The sequence below is a fragment of the Sturnira hondurensis genome, unplaced genomic scaffold (assembly GCF_014824575.4).
Source record: "Sturnira hondurensis isolate 20B ecotype Veracruz unplaced genomic scaffold, ASM1482457v3 Scaffold0019006, whole genome shotgun sequence".
Lineage (NCBI taxonomy): Eukaryota > Metazoa > Chordata > Mammalia > Chiroptera > Phyllostomidae > Sturnira > Sturnira hondurensis.
The window spans coordinates 113,827-133,857 of NW_028091637.1; the positions used below are offsets into that span (position 1 = coordinate 113,827).

The 20,031-nt window shown below is 37.0% G+C and overlaps 1 protein-coding gene across 1 annotated transcript in view; it reads left to right on the forward strand.

Annotated features, from left to right (window-relative positions):
• Window positions 1-20,031, forward strand: part of KCNH8 (potassium voltage-gated channel subfamily H member 8) — a 223,862-nt gene that overhangs the window by 86,691 nt on the left and 117,140 nt on the right. The window contains exons 4-5 of the mRNA XM_037070746.1: window positions 11,795-11,922; window positions 16,961-17,201. Of these exons, the coding sequence (XP_036926641.1) occupies window positions 11,795-11,922; window positions 16,961-17,201 (369 nt within the window). The remainder of the gene's footprint in view (window positions 1-11,794; window positions 11,923-16,960; window positions 17,202-20,031) is intronic.

Below are 20,031 nucleotides of genomic sequence, written 5' to 3' on the forward strand. Positions count from 1 at the left end.
TAATCAAACACATTTGTCCTAAGCCTTGTGCTAATTCCCCCCAAAAAAGAGAAAAAGCTTCAAGATTTAGAGAGCATTTTTGACAATTACTGTTTTCTTATACTGATTGCCTTATTCTTTCCTGATTTTGCCATGTTATTGGTCCCCACATTCTTGGTCCACATTTTTCTCATGCCTAATTTATCTTCATTGCCTGCTCCTATATTTCCATGAAATCTTTTCTCAAACCATTGTCTAAGTTTATTGCACAAAATATTTACAACTGTGTGCTTAATTTATTTTATGTCACTAAACTATTTTTCTATCAGTTTTATGCTTCCTAACAGTTTTAGGGATCTTTGAAAACTCTATCCCCACAACTACCCAACTCCCAATTTCACACAATGTAAAGAGAACTAAACCACTGAGACTTCTTTTTTTTTCAAAAATATTTTTAATTTTTTTTATTTATTTAATTATTTTTCAAATACAGTTTTCTATTGCGCCCATCCCCATCCCACCCCTTCCATGCTCCCCCCTCCCTCCCATTTCCACCCTTCTTAGTTGTTGTCCATGTGTCCTTTATATTTGAGACTTCTTAATAACAGCTGTTGACTTGAATATTTCAAGAACACCCAAAGAAGCATTAAAAACTTGTTTTGGGACCACATATCCATGAAAGTTTCTTCCAGAAACTGCATTACTCAATGTCTTGATAAGTGCTACAAATATATATATATATATATATATATATATATATATATACACACACACACACACACACACACATACTAGTAACAATGATTAGGGACAACTGGGTGATCGCAATTTTTGAGAAGACAAAATTGAAAAAAACACATTATCTTTCTTGATTCATTCATTATTTTGTGTGATTTGAATTTCCATAAAAGACTTCTAACAAATATGTGACTAAGCATTCAAAACATAATAAATTGAGAGTGAGAATTCTGTTTTTATTATATTATGTACTTGTTATATTTGGAATATGCAGGGACTCATTTCTTTTGTGTGTGTTGCTAGATAACTTTGAAATTTGTGTCCTTGATAAACATTGTCAGAACTGTGTCCTAAAAGGTTGAACACCTAGATGACTGTTCTTACAGTTGACTTACAGATGACTGTTCTTACAATTCATTAGAATTTTTATAGTTAAACACCATTTGTTTGGTCTTTCTGCCTCTAAATTCTCCCTTCAGTATACACTTTAAATCTAAAAGCAAAAGTCAGATCCCGCCTTCCCTTTTTAAACTACCCCAATATTTTTCAGAGTTAGGATTAAATTCTTTAGCTTCATCCCTAATAAATTGAGCCAAAAGTTTTCTCCCAGTCTATTTTTTACTTAACTGGCAACCCTCAACTGAAAGAAATTTAGTAAAAAGCAGAAATTCATGGTTCTGGGGCAGATTAATGTGTTATTTCTGATTTCTGTACATACAACTCTCTGGGTGAAATTACTGGTGTTCATTAAAAGCTAATTACCCTAGTGTGAGTCCAATTATTTGAACTTATCACCGAGAAACACTTTCATGAATTCAAAGGATTCAAAGAATAACTCATCAAAGTACTTTTATTTCTATGATACTTTTCTGTAAATTTCTTTCCACCAGGATTGTTAAGAGGCAGATTTAAAAAAAAATAGAAATGTTTACTATTCCATTTGCATCTCCTCTTCTGTTAACTATTTCATGAACATTTTTTTCTGATTTTAAAATTTGCATTTAATTGTTAAATATAGGGAGCAGGCATTTCTAAGATGCAAATGCTAGTGATTTGCTACCTGCATACATATATAACCACAAAGTTTGATGTCTTTCTGGATGTTTTAAATTTTTTATTGTGAAAAATTTTAATCCAAACAAAAAAGTAGAAAGGAGATTACAATAAAACTGCATGCATCCATTATGTAACTGAAAAATCATCAACATTTAAAAATGAATAAATACAAATTTGCTCTTACAAATATCAATGTAATCATTCTTAAGAGTCAGTTTATAAGTTGATATGTAGTTAAACAAAGGAATTTTATTGCTCCTTAGACTATTTAAACTAACCTTTACCTTCACCCCAGAATTTATTATAATTGTTAATACTTTGGAAACTCCTGAATTATTAATATTAGTTTATCTTAATCCCTCACTTTATTTCTTGTTCTCTTGTTGCTTGGACTTCTCAGACTTTCAAAAGTTATTTCAGATATTTCTGCTTCTTACTCTCAGGGAAGAGCTCCTTGCTCTTATTATAATCCTGTGGCTTGATTCTGATTTCATCTAACTCAATAAGAGGTCTATTCAAAGGAAATTGAAGTCTGGCCATTATATTTTAAAACAATTCTCCTTTTGTTTTTATAACCAGTTTTTGCATAAATGCACCGCCTAGACTTCTCTCAGCCAGTGGCTTAAATTCTTCACACAGAACAACTGAAATGAGTATATAAGGACAGCAATTAAAAACCCGATTAAATAACACTAATAACCTAGTAACTTGGGACTTGCCTCTATCTCTGAACTAAGTCATGAGTCAAAAGCTTTTTAAGTCATATGACGATATATCTTACAGACCATTTTATTTAAATGGAAGTTCTTTCACTGAACAAAATGTAATTTTGAAGCTCATTTTATAAGACAGATACACAGAAATAAGGTTTCTGGATCGAGTGCATTATACAGTAACTTTTTCTGTCTCACACTCACACATTTCCATCCCTGTGGCACTCCCTCTAGCTGCTGGGAATCTAACAACCCCAATTAAACGCCACAGTTACTCCAGGACTGGATCTTTAATAATATTTTTAAAATATTGTTATATATCAATGTGATGGTATACAAGGCCTATCCAGAAAATATCCAGCCAATGTACTATGAAAAAAGAGAGACATTGACTGAAGAAGATACAAGATTCAAGGAACATAGTACATAGGACCATGATGCTTCAGTCCGCTTCAAAGTAGGCACCTTAGGACCTCACACAGTTCTCCCAATTGTTATCAATTTCCTGACTCTCATTGATGACCTGAAATCTCTTCCCGTTCAATGGTGATTTTGGTTTTGGGAAAAGTCAGAAGTTACAGGGTGCCAAATCAGGGCTGTAGGGCTGCTGAGTCAGCTGGGTGATTTGATGTTTTTCCAAAGAACTCTGCATGAGACATGATGCATGAGCGGGCGTGCTGTGGTGATGAAGCTGCCAGGCACCAGTTGCCCATAGCTGCAGCCGTCTGAGTCATCTGAATAGTTTCCAGAGAGGAACATTCAAGCTTAACACAAAATTTAATGCGGATTTGTTGCTCTACTCACCCAGTCACTTGAATGCGTTGGTCACACAGTATTCCTGATCACTCAATGGCATCTCCACCCCCACTGACTAGTACAGTGAAGTCATTATTGTTCATGCACATTGAGTTTACTCTCCTTGGCCAGGTTACATCAATGCCACACAAACCAGTCTCGTTATATTAAAAGTGGTTGGGCTTTTTCTGGACAGACCTTATGTATTGTGAGTCTGTTTTTAAAACTTTTAAAAATTTATTTATTTTAATTGTTGTTCAAGTACAGTTTTCTGTCTTATACTCCCATCCCAGGCCACCCCCCCAGTGCTCCCCCAGTGCTCCCCACCTCCCTCCCATTTCCACCCCCCTTAGTTTTTGTCCATGTGTCCTTTATATACTGGTTCCTGTAAACCCTTCCCCTTTTCCCACAGAAATTCCCTATGTATTCATGTATGTAGAGAGATGATAATAGATAATAAAGAGATATGATATCTCAAATTTGCCTAAAAGGAATCTAAAGAACTAAATAATACTGTGCATGTATTCATACTTGTAAAAGCTGGGTAATGGGTGTACCAGAGACAGAGTTCTACAGACAAACAGAATTGGTGAGAGGTACATATCATATTTATGTACCTATATCTATCTATATAAATCTTTTCTTGATTTAGATGTTTAAGACCAATACCAACCAGATATCAAGCTATACACTTGATTTGTCTGTGTAAATATATATATATTTATCTCCTTATAATATATATATATATATGTATTGCACTCAGCAAAATTCTTACTTCAAGATGGAAATAAACAAATAAATGGAAAATAATTATATCAGAATTGGTATAAAGCATAGGTGATGTCGATTATAAAATCAGGTCTACACACACTATTTTGAGTACTTCTCTGAAAAGTAAACTGAATGAGGTAAGAGATGAAAATAATGGTGGTGATAATAATTATTTGAAAAGCAAAGCATGGAACCAAATTCCCAATAATTGATACATATGCAAATACAAAATACCTTGTATTTCTCTTACTTTGTTCATTTGTTCATTAAAAAAAATTACCTATTATAGGCAAGGCTCTATTTTAAATATTAGTAATAACAACAATAAGTCATCTACATCTCACAAAATGTATGAATGATGTGTAAAAATACATACATTTGCTCTATAGATAAGTAACTTGTCTATTTCCATGATAGAATAGAACAGCGTGACAGAAAAGGGTCACAGTCTAACAAGATGGGTGCAGTGTAGCAATTTTATAAAAGATGGAAGTAACAAGCTCTGAGGAAGGACTGCTTCCACAAATTGACCCAAACTCTTGGGACGGGCCAGGAAGAACCAGCTCCAGGCGTTCGTGCAGCATTTAAAAGGCCTTGCTGTGCTGCACCCAAATCAGTAAAAATAGACCAATACCCAGACACAACATGAAAACCATTTTTTGACTCTGTTTTGGAATAGTTGTAGGTTCACAGGCATTTGCAAGAACAGGAGAGAGAGGGAGGGAGGGAGAGATCACAGTTGTTCCCAATGGTTATAACTTATATAATTAGAGTATAATATTAAAACTAGAAATTTGACATTAGTATAATATGTGTCTATGTGTGTATAGATCTATGCCCTTTTTCACATGGGTACGTTGTGTGACTCCCACCATTATCTAGATATACAACTAGTTTATCACTAGAAGTGTTTCCCTCTTACTACCCTTACATAGTCTTACACACCCCCTACCCTCCACAATCCCTACAGATAATCTATTCTTTGCCTCTACAATCTACCAATTTCTAGGACAAGTTAAATTATTTCACTGTGACTTGGGTTTTTTAAATTTTATTTGGGTTTCTAATGATTTTCTGCTTTCAAAATTATATAATTCAGAGCATTAAAATTCATGTTTTATGTTTCTTGTCATTTATAATGAGGGCTTTTAAAAAACCATCTTGAATCAGAAGTCTGAATTAATATTTAAAGGGACCACATGCTCTACTGTACAAAAATACGTTATTAAAATATTTTACAGTGTAAAAAAGGGAACATGAGGAGTAGAAAGAAAACGCAACCTAAAATAACAATTATAGAGGGAACATTTTCCAGCGTATATGTCTTTTGATGCAAATAGAGAGGTGGCAGAAAAAGAGACAACATAAAAAGTAATTCTTGTCTGCAAGATAGAGCCATTCTGACTTAAAAGGCTAATACAGATAATTAAAAATATCTAATAAGAGTCTATTTCGTAACTGTCTGCAATTTACTATGGTAAGGTGAAAAGAACATGAGCTTTCAAGTAAAATCATTAAGGATTCAATATCAGCTCCCCCCCACTTTGAATTTTGGCAAATTATACAATTTCCATAGCCTTTTCAATAAGTGGAAAAATACCTAACAAAGTGAAACTTAAATGAGAACCAAGACAATGTTCTTGACCTAATGTCTACAATACACTGGGGGCTGAGATAATTTTCCAATACATGACATTCTGTTGAAAAGCCCTAACTCAGTGAAGTGTAAATATAACATTTAACTTTTTTTCTGGAAATTATCTTCCCTCAGTATTGCTCAATAACTGAAATTGCTTATTTAATCATCCTGCTTAATGACATAGTACTTCCTACCCTAACAGGTTACTAACTTACCTTTTTAAACCTGGTGGTAACCTCCAGAATGTTGAAATGTTCACCTTCTTCATGTTAGTTCACTGCTGTTTGCTTTTTCCTTCTACCTTAGCTTTCATGGTTCATGACTTTAAATTCTCTTCGGTGTATACCCTACACTCTTATACCTCTGTATTTTTTTTCTGTATCCATCAGGCAAAGCCATCAACTTGAAAGAACCAATAATCTTTTCATTCTACTCTGCATGCAGATGGCTAAAAAGTGCTCAGATAAAATTTATACTAAGGCAGATGAGAACCCCTCTAAATTTATTATTAGCAGCCTCAAATAAGGTGGCCAAATTCCCCAACAAATCTAACACTTCCCCTCCAGGGCTTGACAGCCGATCCTCTACCACAGACATTTCAAGCATTCCTTATTGTCTACAAACCACCAACTCCTAGCATCCTTAGCATTTGACTTGACCTCCAATGTCAATGAGAAAGGAAGGAAGGAAAGAAGAAAGGAAGGAAGGGAGGGAGGGAGGGAGGAGAGAGAGGAGGGAAGAAAATCAGACAGAAACTATCTCATCTTTCTGCCTTCACACCCGTATATTCACCTCCATGCATAATCAATCCCCTCCTTCCCTTTTATCCTGAGAGAAACATGGGTTGTTTCTTCCACCTTAGGAGAAATCACTCAGCATGAGGTGGGAAGACACTATGATCCCTCTCTCCCTCTTAAAANCAGACATTTCAAGCATTCCTTATTGTCTACAAACCACCAACTCCTAGCATCCTTAGCATTTGACTTGACCTCCAATGTCAATGAGAAAGGAAGGAAGGAAAGAAGAAAGGAAGGGAGGGAGGGAGGGAGGGACGGAGGGAGGAGAGAGAGGAGGGAAGAAAATCAGACAGAAACTGTCTCATCTTTCTGCTTTCACACCTGTATGTTCACCTCCATGCATAATCAATCCTCTCCTTCCCTTTTATCCTGAGAGAGACATGGGTTGTTTCTTCCACCTTAGGAGAAATCACTCAGCATGAGGTGGGAAGACACTATGATCCCTCTCTCCCTCTTAAAACACTCTTTTCCCTTAGATTCTCTGACACCACAATGGTCATTTCCTTCCTCTTTTGTGTTTCTCCTTTACAATCTTTTTCTGTCTCACAGTTGGCCTCTTACATTTGGAAGACTTAGATTTCTCCCTCTCACTTTCAACTCTCTTGCTAGTCAATTTCACAACCAATTAAGTGACGAATCCATGCAAACTTACTCTTGAAATGCATTTCCCACGTCTCAGCTTTGCTCCACCTCTACTGTGACCACTCTGGTTTAAGCTACCACCACGTTTCAACTGCTCTGCTAAACGGGCCTCCTCGGTGATTTCCTAACAACCTGTAATGGTTCTTTCTAATCAGTTTCCATGCGGCAAGTCAGTGTCTTATTGTGAAAATTCAAATTTCCTCATGTCACTTGAATGCTTAAAACCTGGCGATGGCTTCATGTGCAGGGACTGTTAATTATCCCCCAGAACTCATTCATTAATAACAGAACCCTCTCAAGTTAAAACTAAAATTTAACAGCGTACATGGCTGCCCGACTAGAAACTATTGCCCAGTCTCCTTTGTAGCCGAGGGGGGTCACGGTGTGAGCAGAAGTGGTGTGTGCAACTTCTGGTTGCCTCGCAAGGAGCTTCCTGCCCTCCATTTCCTCTTCGCCCTTCCAGGAAAGGGACTTAGTTGCCTTAAACTCAGAGGTGGAGACCACTTATGAAGAATGAAGAGCTGCTCTAACCACTCGAGATTGCCCCCCTCTGTCTTGTTACAAGAAAGGAAAAGAATGAGACAGAAAAATATACACTCCGGTGCGTTATTTTCTTATTCAAGCTACTTATTGAAGCAGCTTAGGCTACTCCCTAACTAACACTTTTACCATTTCATTACAGTAAAAAGCAAAATTTTTAATGTGGCCTCAAAGGCCCTAGATAATCATCTGGCTTCTGCCTACCTTCTAGTTTCCCATTTTACTTCTCTTCCTCCCATTCTCTATGTCCCAATTTCTTGGATTTCTTTCCGTTTCTTCAAAGATGCTGTGTCTCCTTCCTGCCCAAGGCCCTCACACCTTTTATTTGCTCTGTTGGGAATGTTTTCCCCTCTACTACCCCCAATCCTATTTTATTCATAACTATTTCTACTTCAGATTTTAACCCAGAGTCATGCATCGTAGGCAACCAATGCCCCTCCTCACCACCATCAGGACGCCGCGGAGTTTAGTGAGCTTAGACTGTTAAATAATCCAACACCGCTCTCGTCTCTTTTTTGTGGTGAAAAACTTTTTCATATTAACGTATATAATACATATATTATGTATGTAGTATGAAAATATTATTATAATTCTCCATACAATAAAAAAACCAGTTTAAGACATAGAATTTTATTAATGCCATTTAGTAAGGCGGACGGTGCCCAACTAGAGGCTTGATTTTCCAGTCTTTCTGTAGGTAGCTGTAGCCATGTGAATGTGCATAATTTTACAGCATATGAATTTTCCAAAACAATAGGTTACTTAGTTTGCATGAGTGTGGATATTATAAAAATGTTGCCATGTTGTCCATGTCTTCTCTGTCCTGCTTTTGTACTCAAATACTACTTTTTTGAGGCATTTCTATGCTAATATTTCATTCATTTTCTATTTATTCCTACATGAGTCTAGTTTAATGGAAATTAGAAATTGTAATATCCTATGTCATGACTATCCCATAATTTATCTATTCTTTGTTTATGGGCAATTAGCTAGTTTCTATTTTCACATGAAGACACAGGTATATTACATATGTCTATAGATAGTATTTATATGTTTGTATATATGTGCACATTACAAATATTGCTGTCATAAATATTTTGTACCTATATATATTTTTGACGGGTTTCTTTCTACTTAAAATTTTTTTAGTTAGGAGCTACCAAGTCAGGACCACTTTAACTTCTTTCCTCTGCTTGGCAGATTTTCGATGACTAAGTGGAATGATTTTCAACATCAATCTTGCATGAGGGTTAAATTGTGACTAAAATTTCTCAAGGAAAACTTTTTTTTCTTCCACTTAGAGCCAAGACCAACACAGACACAGTTCTTTGACATTTTCCTTCGAGGGGCTTTTTTTAAGACTATGAAACTGCTGTTGTTTGGTTTGGAGAATCTCAGCTATTTATTAGATTTCTCGCTGAGAAGGGAATTGGCTTATTGACCGTCATAAATCTCTAATCTGGTCAATTTTGTAGTGAGCTTTGTAACTCCACCTGGCATTTTGATCCTGACTGATACCGCATAAGCAGCTGCTGGCCATTCTGACCACATCTCTGTACACACAGCCTTAAACCTCTGGCTGTTTTCATGTTTGAATATGTTTATAATTTCTCTCTGATAGATTAATAATTACATTTGTAGATGTAATACAATGAAATGTGCTTTGTTCAGCCATGAGTTTCCAACAAAGTGCCCCTTTTAATGTTCTGCTGAGTATTCTCTAATCCGTTTTTCAGGGATTCAAGTCTATAGTAATTCATATTTTATTTTAAACATTCTTTCAAAGTAAATTAAAAGGTGAATAATTTTAAAAAACATGTAACATCAGATTAAACTTTGGCAGTAAGTAAAACATATTTTCTCATCATTAAAAGCATCCCCGGGTGGAGTGGGAATGAGGAATGGTTAGATTCATTAAAAGACTTGTAGTCCAAGTTCAGATGGGCAGGAACAGTGGCACAAATTAGTCTGTGTGACAGCAAATACTGGCTTCTCACACTGGCTCCACGCCTTACGAGCTTATGTGATCACATGACCTATTAGACCTCTCAGTTCTCTCCTCTGTAAATTGAGGATGATAATATTTACCTCGTTGGTATTTATGAGGATTCATTGAAACAACAAATACTGCAAATCTAGAATAGTGCCTAGCACATGGTAGCCACTGATAATAACTGAAGGTTTTCCCAAAAGTAGCAACCAAAGCATTTTTATGACGGAGAAGAATCAAAGGGCCTTCATAGTACTATAGAGATTTGATGATGAAGCTTAGATAAAGAATAGGTTTTAAAGCAAGCAAAATATAACCAAAGACACTGAAATAGAGAACAGGCTGACAGTGACCAGAGGGGAGAGGGGAGGGAATTTCAGGGGAAATAAGGGAGGGATTTAGAGGAACATATATAAAGGATACATGGACAACAACTGAGAAGGGTGGAAATGGGAGGGAGGGGGGAGGATGGGGGGTGGGATGGGATGGGAGTAATAGACAGAAAACTGTACTTGAAAAATAATTAAATAAAAATTTAAAAAAAAAAAGAATAGGTTTTAATTTTTACATTGTGCAAACTTTGTAATACCAATTTATTTAGGATTAAATTATATATTGACCAACTAAACACTAAATGCTTCTTAATGTCATATATTCACCTTGTTTATTGATCTTGGACAATAACCCTTTGGGAAAAAATAGCAGGTCCCTGCCTAATTTTACTGAAAGAGAGTTCAGTTGAACTAAAGATTTAATTGTCAAAAAAATTATAAAGACATAAAGATGTTGGAAGAATGCATGCATAAATTTTAAAAAATAATTTTTGAGTGAAGAAGTTTGGTTATGCAGGACATAATATCTAGACACTACAAATGAATAGATTGACAAATCTGACAACCTAAAAATTAGAAAATGTGATACCACATAAATTAAATCTGAAGTCAAGGAACAAAATAACAAACTGTTGGCAGTATATATAAGAAAGTGGGAATTAGTATACAGAGTGCTTATTAATCAACAGAAAAGGACCAACTTCAACACTGGCAAAAATATGAATAGACTTCATTAAAAACAAATTCAGACACACAATACATTTTAAAAGAATGCTCATCCAAATTCATAACTTTGAAAATGCAAATTCAAACAATAATATGGCATTTTAAACTTTCAAAATGTTATGAACAAAGGACCCATACACAGGGACAAGGGAGTGAGGACTGTCTTTGGGAGCCGGGGGCTGGGCAGGACAGAGGAGAGCAGTGTGGGGGGAAAATGGGGACAACTGTAACTGAACAATAAAAAAACTTTCAAAATGTTAGGCAGCACACACTTTGTATTTCACTGATGTGTGCGGTAAAGCAGGCACATCTGTCGACTGTTGCTGGAAATGTAAATTGCTAAAATGAAATTTGGAAAACATATACCAAAATTTAAACTGTATATACTCACTATTAGTCATTTATTTGCTGAATATGTTGGCACACCAATGCAAAGCTCTCTGTGTTTAAGAATTTTTACTGTGGGGTTAGCTACCTAGTTTTTCTTTTTGAATACTGTATAAATCTAAATATGCATGAAAGTCAAGTAGTAAAATGCAGGACACAAGTTTTATCCTTAATATGGTATGTACTTAACTATTAATGAGTATATGAGAAGAACTACAACATGCATATTTGGAATGATTTACAAGTTATTATAATGTGAAAAATAATATGTGAACAGATTTTTATAAACTCCCACTTATGTAAAAAACATATAAGTGTAGATATAAAATATATATTAGGTAGTTTTCTAGAAAAAAAATAAAACCATTAGGAGTAGAATTTTGGATATGAGTGTGGAATAACAGGAAAGTAGTAAGATTTTTTATTTACTACATTGTTTTCTGAAATGTTTGAAAGTTTCTCTAGGTTCACATATGTTTTACCTTAATTTTAAAAACTAATGCAGTTAATATGATCATTAAAATATGTGAATTTTAAAAGCCTGAAATTAAATTAAATGTCAGTAGAAGACAACCAATAATTTTAAGTGTTGAAAATCATGCACTCTTGAAAGGGAGCTGTCCAAACTTAACTTTCTTGACATGAAATGATGCATTTGTTGGTGCCTAATGAGTTTTATTTTCCCCTAGATAAAGCCAAAGGAAGATCAAGAGCAGGGACCCACTTTGACTCAGCCCGGAGACGGAGTCGAGCTGTCCTTTATCACATCTCTGGGCACCTGCAAAGAAGAGAAAAGAACAAATTGAAAATAAATAATGTAGGTGGATATGTGTGTACTCTCTGAATGCTAGAGTTTCCCTGGCAATGTTTGACTCGCTAAAGAAAGGCTCCATTTACCCGTTGGCTTTCCTAGATTTTTTTTCCACTTTGGCTGGTGTTTTCCTACAAAGCATGAACTGGAAAAGGTCAGCAGTCATGGGGCATTTCTATAATAAAAGTGCTCAATCATAGTGTTAGCACAGCACAGAGATTAGAATAGTACTGCAATCAGTACAATATGGTGCTAGGGAAGCTGCAAATGGGGAGATACTGGCTACATTTTATGGACAAGATGATGGAGCAAGTCATATACTTCGTAGTTTGTTGGTTTGTTGACTTTAATTTTAGTGCTGTCTACTTTGCACTTTATCTAGTTTCACTGAGTGCTTTCATCCAGTGGGACCCTGAACACATCAAAGTCATGCTTCCACTTAAATAACTACATTTTATACAAAACACAGTTGCAAATTCCACACAGTGGAACATTGAATTTGAAATTCCATGCCATATATTACACAGTTTTGTAAAAAGTTGTGCTTTTAGTAAATGGCAGTACAGCTACTTTCTGAAACCTGGTACTTAACTGTCAAAAGCCTCAGCAAAAGAACCACCTGTAAAAGGTGACTCCACAGAGTTTTACATGACACGTATCCACCAGAACTTCACAGTTCACCTCAGAACTTGGTCTTAGCACTAAGAGATTTCACTGAGAAACCCAGAACTATATCCCTTTAGTTGCAGATATTCAAACACAATTTTCCAAATGGTGATAATGTCATCAATTTGCACTGGAATCTCCAGAACACACAACTTTTGCGGGGTGTGTATAACCATGGGTGGTCCCTAGAAATACTAAGGGTCTAACTTGCCAGTGACATTAGAAAAAGTCACATCAAACAACCAGAGGTATTTTAGAATTGATCTAAAATCCAGAAGTTGTGGGAGTTCGGGACACAAGGCTTCTTTGGCATCTTAACATTTTACATGGGATGCTTGACTACCGAATTTGACATACAAATGCCTTGATAAAACAGTCACACATCAGACATACAAAGTATCTACCTCTCTGAGTGTGTGCAACCAAAAAAGATGCATTTTCCCAGGTGTGGAGTGAGACCTGACACCAAAGTGCTGCCAATCTGGTTCTGCATCGATGGATTCCATATGGAAACCAGAACAAGCTGTTTTAACCATTTGTGCTCCAGGACCATTTCTGCTGACCTGCCATGCACCACAGTTGAGAGTCAGCACTGCTTATTTTATCTTGACTAAATATAAAGATCTTCTAGGGATACATGTGCCTCAGTGTCATGCGGATTTCCCGAGAGTCCACGGATAGACTTGAAACAGGGCACCTGACTTGACCTGTGGATCCTTCCATGGGTTCCTATCTACATCTCCTTTCAGTTATCAAGTCTGCCTTAGAGACAGTAAACAAGTTCGAGGAAGAAACAAAGGTAACCACCTCTGGGTTTGATTCTATGCAAGTCAACCAGCAAAGCACCTAAACAAATATTAGCCAGAGGTTCTGCCCTGCTGAAAGCTGGCAGAATCTTCTAGCCTTTAGCTGAGAATCATTTGAACAGAGCAAGTATTACCAAGCTTTAAAATGCATTTGCTAAACATGCCATTTCTCCTCTAAAGTCAACAAAGTATAGAACAGTACTTTAAAATCTTATTTTAAAAATTGTAATTTCCCACTGCTTAGCTTATTTGCTATATTGCCATTCATTTAAGGAGTACAAACATCAAGGCAGATCATTAAAATGATACACAGGAATTAAGGACATCGAATTCCCATAGTGATCTCACAATTCAGATAACTCTTACTTCTGGAAATGAAGTATGAAATCAGGAATGGCCCTGTTCACTATTGTTTTCAAGGAGAACAGGGCGGAATGGCTAAAAGACAGCAGGAAGAGAGAAGAAAGAAGAGGGAAAAGTTATCTGGACATTTTATTAGCTGAACAATCAATCTTTGGGAAATCTAGCTATATTAATAGTCACACATACAAAAAAGACTTCTTAATATGTCTGTGGCTCTCTACTGTTTACAAATCCCTTTTACATATAAAAGGGCCATCATATTATTTGATTCTTACAGCAAGCCAGTACTACATAGAGTTTTTATTAGTAGTATTTGAAGGATGGAAAAGGACAACTTACTCCAGATCACTAAAGTAGAAGCCATGGATGTGGGACCCACCTGTGAACCCTGTGATTCAGACACTGTGCTCTGACCCTCCCTGCCGCCTCTCAGATGCAGTTGTATAGACCAGGAACACGTTTCAACCATAGACGAAGGAACGCAGCAGGCTGTTAGCAAGGTTCCATCCCAATCAGGATGCAACACCCCTTAGTCATGGCTCTTACATTGATCGGAACATCTTTGGAAAAGGTGTTTCATTTTTGCTTTCCCTGACTTGTGACTCTAGTCAATGACATTGGGACGATGCGAGTATCTCTAACACAAAGAAATGTAAAGATCACAGGAGTGCCTTGGGAGCTGGAAAGGAGAGTACTTTAAATGCTGGAATATTACCAGTGGAGCATGACCAGTCATCATCAAAGGCACACACTCTGTCTGGTTTACCCTGTGTGGTGACTGTAGAAATATTTTCCCACCTGTTTGCTCCTTCAGAAGTTAGTTTCAAGAAATTCTGCAAAAATAGTTTTGGAAACAGTTACATTAATTAGATGTTAGCCTTAACCATTGTGTTTCAATAATTTATAGGGTAGAGGTTAAATAGCTAACACACCATTGGTGCTAAAGAATATGCTTCAAAATGAATAAGTAATATATACCTAAAATTGAGAATAGTTGGTTATATTATTCTTTAGGCAAACTCCCTATGTTTCAGGGGCATAAATAATGTGTTTTCTCCTTGCTAAAAGTACATTTTACAAGGATAAGAAATTTTCCTCCGTTCAAAAGGGTTTTTTGTATTTTTTTATTGTTCAAAAGGTTTTTGATAAAAGTTTTGCATTTACAGTGGTTGGAGGAGAGAAGCATCTATATTTTTCCACTCAGGCGATTTTGTGAAGATGAATGCAGGATTTGTGTATAAAACCTTTCATAATTTAAATGTAATCTGAGTTGTGTTAGAGTCTCTGAATCTTTAAAACTAATTTTAGATAATACATTTTAAGAAGCCTATAGAAATGAAGCAGTGTGATTTGTTTTGTGATTTATGAATATAATATATTGCTGACCTTTTGCATCAGCCTCATTAATATAATATAATCATTCATATAATCAACATAATCCACAGAAAATACTTCTTGACTTTTCATGACTCTCACTCCTAGAGCTGGCTTCTCCCTCAAACAGGTAAAATTTGTATTTCTGTGACACTGTTGGGAAAGAGTTATTTGGATAGAAATTGAGATTCCCCCATGGCTTCCAGTGATGCCTTATTCCATAAACACTTACAAAAGGAATTTACTTCCTTCTTTAAAAAAGGAATTAGAACGCGTCATGCCCTACTGCAAATAAAAGTGCTTATTAACCTTGAGCAGATTAATACATATGGATCCTAACTCTCTCCTGTACACCAACCAAAGCCTTGATAAGAAGCCCAACCGTTGTACTTCATTCTCCTCTTCTTAGTTCTATGCCAGAGTCCACCTTTGGAACCTGTTTCTAGAAGCTAGAGAATGAGGCAAAGGAGAAAGATAAAGTATCAGAAAATTAAATGGAACGTGGACATAGTAGCAGATAGGCATCAAAGACTAGTCTGAAAGTAGCGAAGCAAACCCTCACATTATGAGGTTCCTATGTGGGTTAAGTAAGAATATTAACAGGGAACAACATTGTTAGGAATGCCTACCGAGAAAGATGAGAGGTAAGGGGTGCCTTACTCTGAACTGAACAGAAATCTTTGGTGGCTGATAGCTGCCACTAAAGAGCGAAAAGGTCCTGATTGCTCTGAACATTTTCTTGAGTCCTCGGGTCTTTCAGGAATCCCTAAAATAAGAAAACAAATGATGACCTACAAGTAACTTTTATTCCAAAACTTTCAACTGTTCTGTTCATTCAATTTAATGTTGAAATTTAAGTATCCACTTCCTATCTTGTACTTCTCACTAATTGAGGTCAAAGCAAGGTCTGCAAGTATCCGGGTCGTGGGCTTGTCAAATTTCCACACCTGCTATTGTTGGGCCGCCGTTTGTCTCATTGCAATTAGGAGAGTTGTTCATCAATTTCAACTGCTTGCAGGAGGAAGTGCTTTTGTAGTTATAAAAACTCCAGCAATTCTTCTACATTTAATCAGCGGCCATATGTACTCTGGTTTCTCTTTAGTGCAAAGAAATCTTTTATCTTTTAATCAGCTTCCTTTTTTTTAAGCCATGACTTGAATAGTAACTCATGAGTGTTGGTCATTTTGCCACCTCAAACCAAGCTAGCTGGTGTCAGAATGGATCCATGTCAATCTAGGTTATGAGGTGTGGATTCCTGACTTGAAACTTCATGAAGAACCACAGTGCAAAAATGCAGGTAGTTAGCAGAACCGGGTTATACTTTGAAACAAATGGAAACAGATTTTAAAATACAATGTTGATCATATATCTTTATCTGGGGAAAAATGGTGCCTTTGTTGTCATTTCATGTCAAATATATTCTTTAGATAATGACTCTCATCTCAGAATTATAAGTATATGGAATGTTCCTGTGACAATAGGAATATAAATGTATCTTTGTGTTCAGAATGTGTGTAGGATTATATTTGCTACTGTGAACATTTTCAGGTGACATTTTATGTAATGATCTTTTTTATTTTTAATGAACAAAATCAAAATTGTTCATTGAACATTTGTGACTAAACCCTGCATAGTTCTGTTACTTCTAACAAAGATCTCTGCTTGATTTTAGTGTTTACAGCTCTGCTTCTTACATCACCAGCTTCTAAAAGTCACTCGTAAGAGATGCTGACATTGTATATGGAAATGATTCTCCTTACGGAAGTGTTTAAGGCTGTGTGATCCTTGTTTCTAACGCTGAGTCTCTCTTCTCTTCTCTTTGTCCTTATCCACAGAATGTTTTTGTAGATAAACCAGCATTTCCGGAATATAAAGTTTCAGATGCAAAAAAGTCCAAATTCATACTTTTGCATTTTAGCACTTTTAAAGCTGGCTGGGACTGGCTTATTCTGTTGGCGACGTTTTATGTCGCCGTGACCGTACCTTACAACGTTTGCTTCATCGGCAACGATGACCTGTCCACGACGCGGAGCACAACAGTCAGTGACATCGCTGTGGAGATCCTCTTTATTATAGGTAAGAAGCTGCAGCTGCTTTTCCAGATTTGCCTAGGGGAACTGAGGGTGTTCCGGGCTTTGCTCATGCAAATTTGAACTAGGAGCATTTGCATGGGCGTGACCTAGCCTCTGATGCAAATTTTGGAGAAGTGCATATGTATTTGATACATGAATATGGCCTCTTCCGACTCTATCTTTGTTCCTACATTTCGAACCAGTCTAAACCCATGTTTTGTGTTTCCGCCTCTATTTTGTCAAAAATGGGCTTTAAAAAGAAGGCCCGATGGCTGTTGTGTTTGTACTCTCCTATCCATCATATCTTCACCGTGTTGGAGTCAGAGGCGGGACTTGGCAAGAATTCACGAATGGTGGTCTGAGAATGGCCCAGTCCTGGGCCTGGTTCTGCGTCTCCTTTCTGACACGTTGATGGCTGTTGCCACAAGAGACCTGGTTGCCAGAGAAAAGGATGACATAGGCCTTCCCGTGAATCAGGAGGAGCGAAGAATATCTGATTTGAACTGAAGAGCCCCCGGGGATGTTTGCTAAGAGTACTTATCGCTGGGGTACTAGGAACCTCGGGTGAATCTACGTTTCTTCCCTCTTGCAAGCCTCTTCCGATATTCCTGTCCCTTAGATCTCCGTTTTGTTTAGATCAAAGCCTAGCTCTTGCTGCTCATTCTAAGGCCAACTCCAGACCTCCGCTAGGGTGTGGCCTGATTCCCTGTGGAGTCCTTCGTGCCTTTCGTTTATCTCATACCTCCTTCTCTAGCTGGTGATGGTGCTGGAAGGCAACATCCTTACTGTAAATATGAGAGAATGTCTTGAGAATGTTTTCAGTCAGTGAACAAAGAAATGAGAAATGGATTTTTAAAGTTCCAAGTGAAGCAAATAAGCGAGGCAGGTCAAAACCTCGTTTCAGTGGTGGAGGCAGTAACGCTTTGGGAGCGTGGGTTCCCTGACTGAAAAAGCGCGTGTTTGTTCTGGATGATTGTGTATGATCTCAGTGCGGCTTTGGAATCACCATTCACTTTGCCTGTGCTGGACACGCCCCTCAGAGTTTTGTTAGCACCTCCTGCCCCCATCCCCAAAGTGGTGGCTGTAGTGTGTTTAGGCCACTAGATGGCAATGTTGTCTAGTTGGGTTGCTTGGTAAGGCTACAGATTCAAGGGAACTTGTCTTTAATTTTTTTTTTGACTTAAACTATTCATTATTGGAAAGGTGTAAATGTAAAGGGACATTAAGTCACTGATAAATGGCAAGTAACGGCATTCTAATTTGTAAAAGAATTTAAAATGAAAGTTGTAGCCAGACTGGGTGTGTCCATAGGCCAATCCATTGTGGTTTTATATCCTTCTACTTTGCTAACTTTTGCTGTCTTCTTCCAACACAGGCATAAATTAGCACTCCAAGAAGACTCCTCATAAGCTAGTCAAAGTTCTCAAGAACTTGAGGGATCATTTAACACACGTCTGTGTATCTGCCTAACAAATATTTCATATAATAATAATTCTTACCAGTACTTAAACTTTGGTCATAGGGACCAGCTTATATTATGAACTTTCTCTTCCACTATCCCCGCTTCTTAGATTTTTGACATTCCAAGGGCTTCCAAGCCACTGCTGGTACTACACGCTCCTTGGCAGATGATGACGTGTTTACACTCAGAACTGACACCAGTAAGAAAGATATTTTATTTTGGTTTTTTTGGGGGGCTGCTTTCCTCCGTTAAAGCAATGGAGTCTGGCTTGCTCCCCAGTAGTTGCCTCCAAACCTACTGTGTTCTTTCTGCCATTTCATCTATGTTTAAGGTAGCGAGATGTTTCTCTAGGGAGACAATACTGTGGTCTTGCCTTCTCTGCCATTTCGCTACTCATGGTCTCAGTTACCTGTGGTCACCCAAGCTCCAAAAATAGTCAGTGGAAAATTCCAGAAACAAACAATGCATATATTTTAAATTGGGTGTCATTCTGAGTAGCACGATGAAATCTTGCACCATCCCACTTCACCCTGAATGTGAACCATCTTTTTACCCAGCATGCCCAGGGTGAATACATGACCAGCTCATTAGTCACATAGTGGCCGTCTTGGTTTTTTGGACGGATTGGTGTGCTATCTCAGCATTTGTGTTCAAATTGAGAGATAATTTATCTCTTTTTGAGTTTCACAATGAACTTTATAGCATTATAAATACTCTGAGAAACCCAGTGATAAAGCTATTTGGACCTCAGAACTCGCTCGTTCCCAGATCACTTAGTAACACTCTTTTGGGAAGCCTGACTTAAAAACATTCTTCCCTGATGGATTCATCATAAAGGACATCTGAATGTAATCACACTCGTCCAAATATAAATAATGAACTAAGAGCTTGAATCTCTCCTAACTATTCTCTTCCTCTTAAAATAAACTGTCTGTAAGCCACATTAGTTATTTAAGATCAGTAGGACACAAGGCTTAACTTTAAGTTCCAAAGTAGCTGTAAAATTACTTTTAGTTTGAAAACCATCATGCATAACTTAACTGCTGATTCCAAGCATTACGGAAATGTAAAATGAGAAGTGACCTACTGGTGATTTATAGAATCCAATCTTTCCCACTTTATAAGTAGGAAACTGAATCCTGGTGATTTGCTCAAAGCCCCATAACTAACTAGGGCAGACTCAGGTCTCCTAGTTGTTAGAAAACCTTTCTTAAGCGTTTATAATCAATATGATTCCATTTTCTGAAAAATTCCACCCCACTTGCTTTCCTTTATTTAAAGCAATGAAGCAGAAAATGAGAAGCAAAGGGTGCCGACTTCTTTCTCTTTCTCCCATGAATGCAGAAATGAATAGCTTGAATCTCTGAAATCT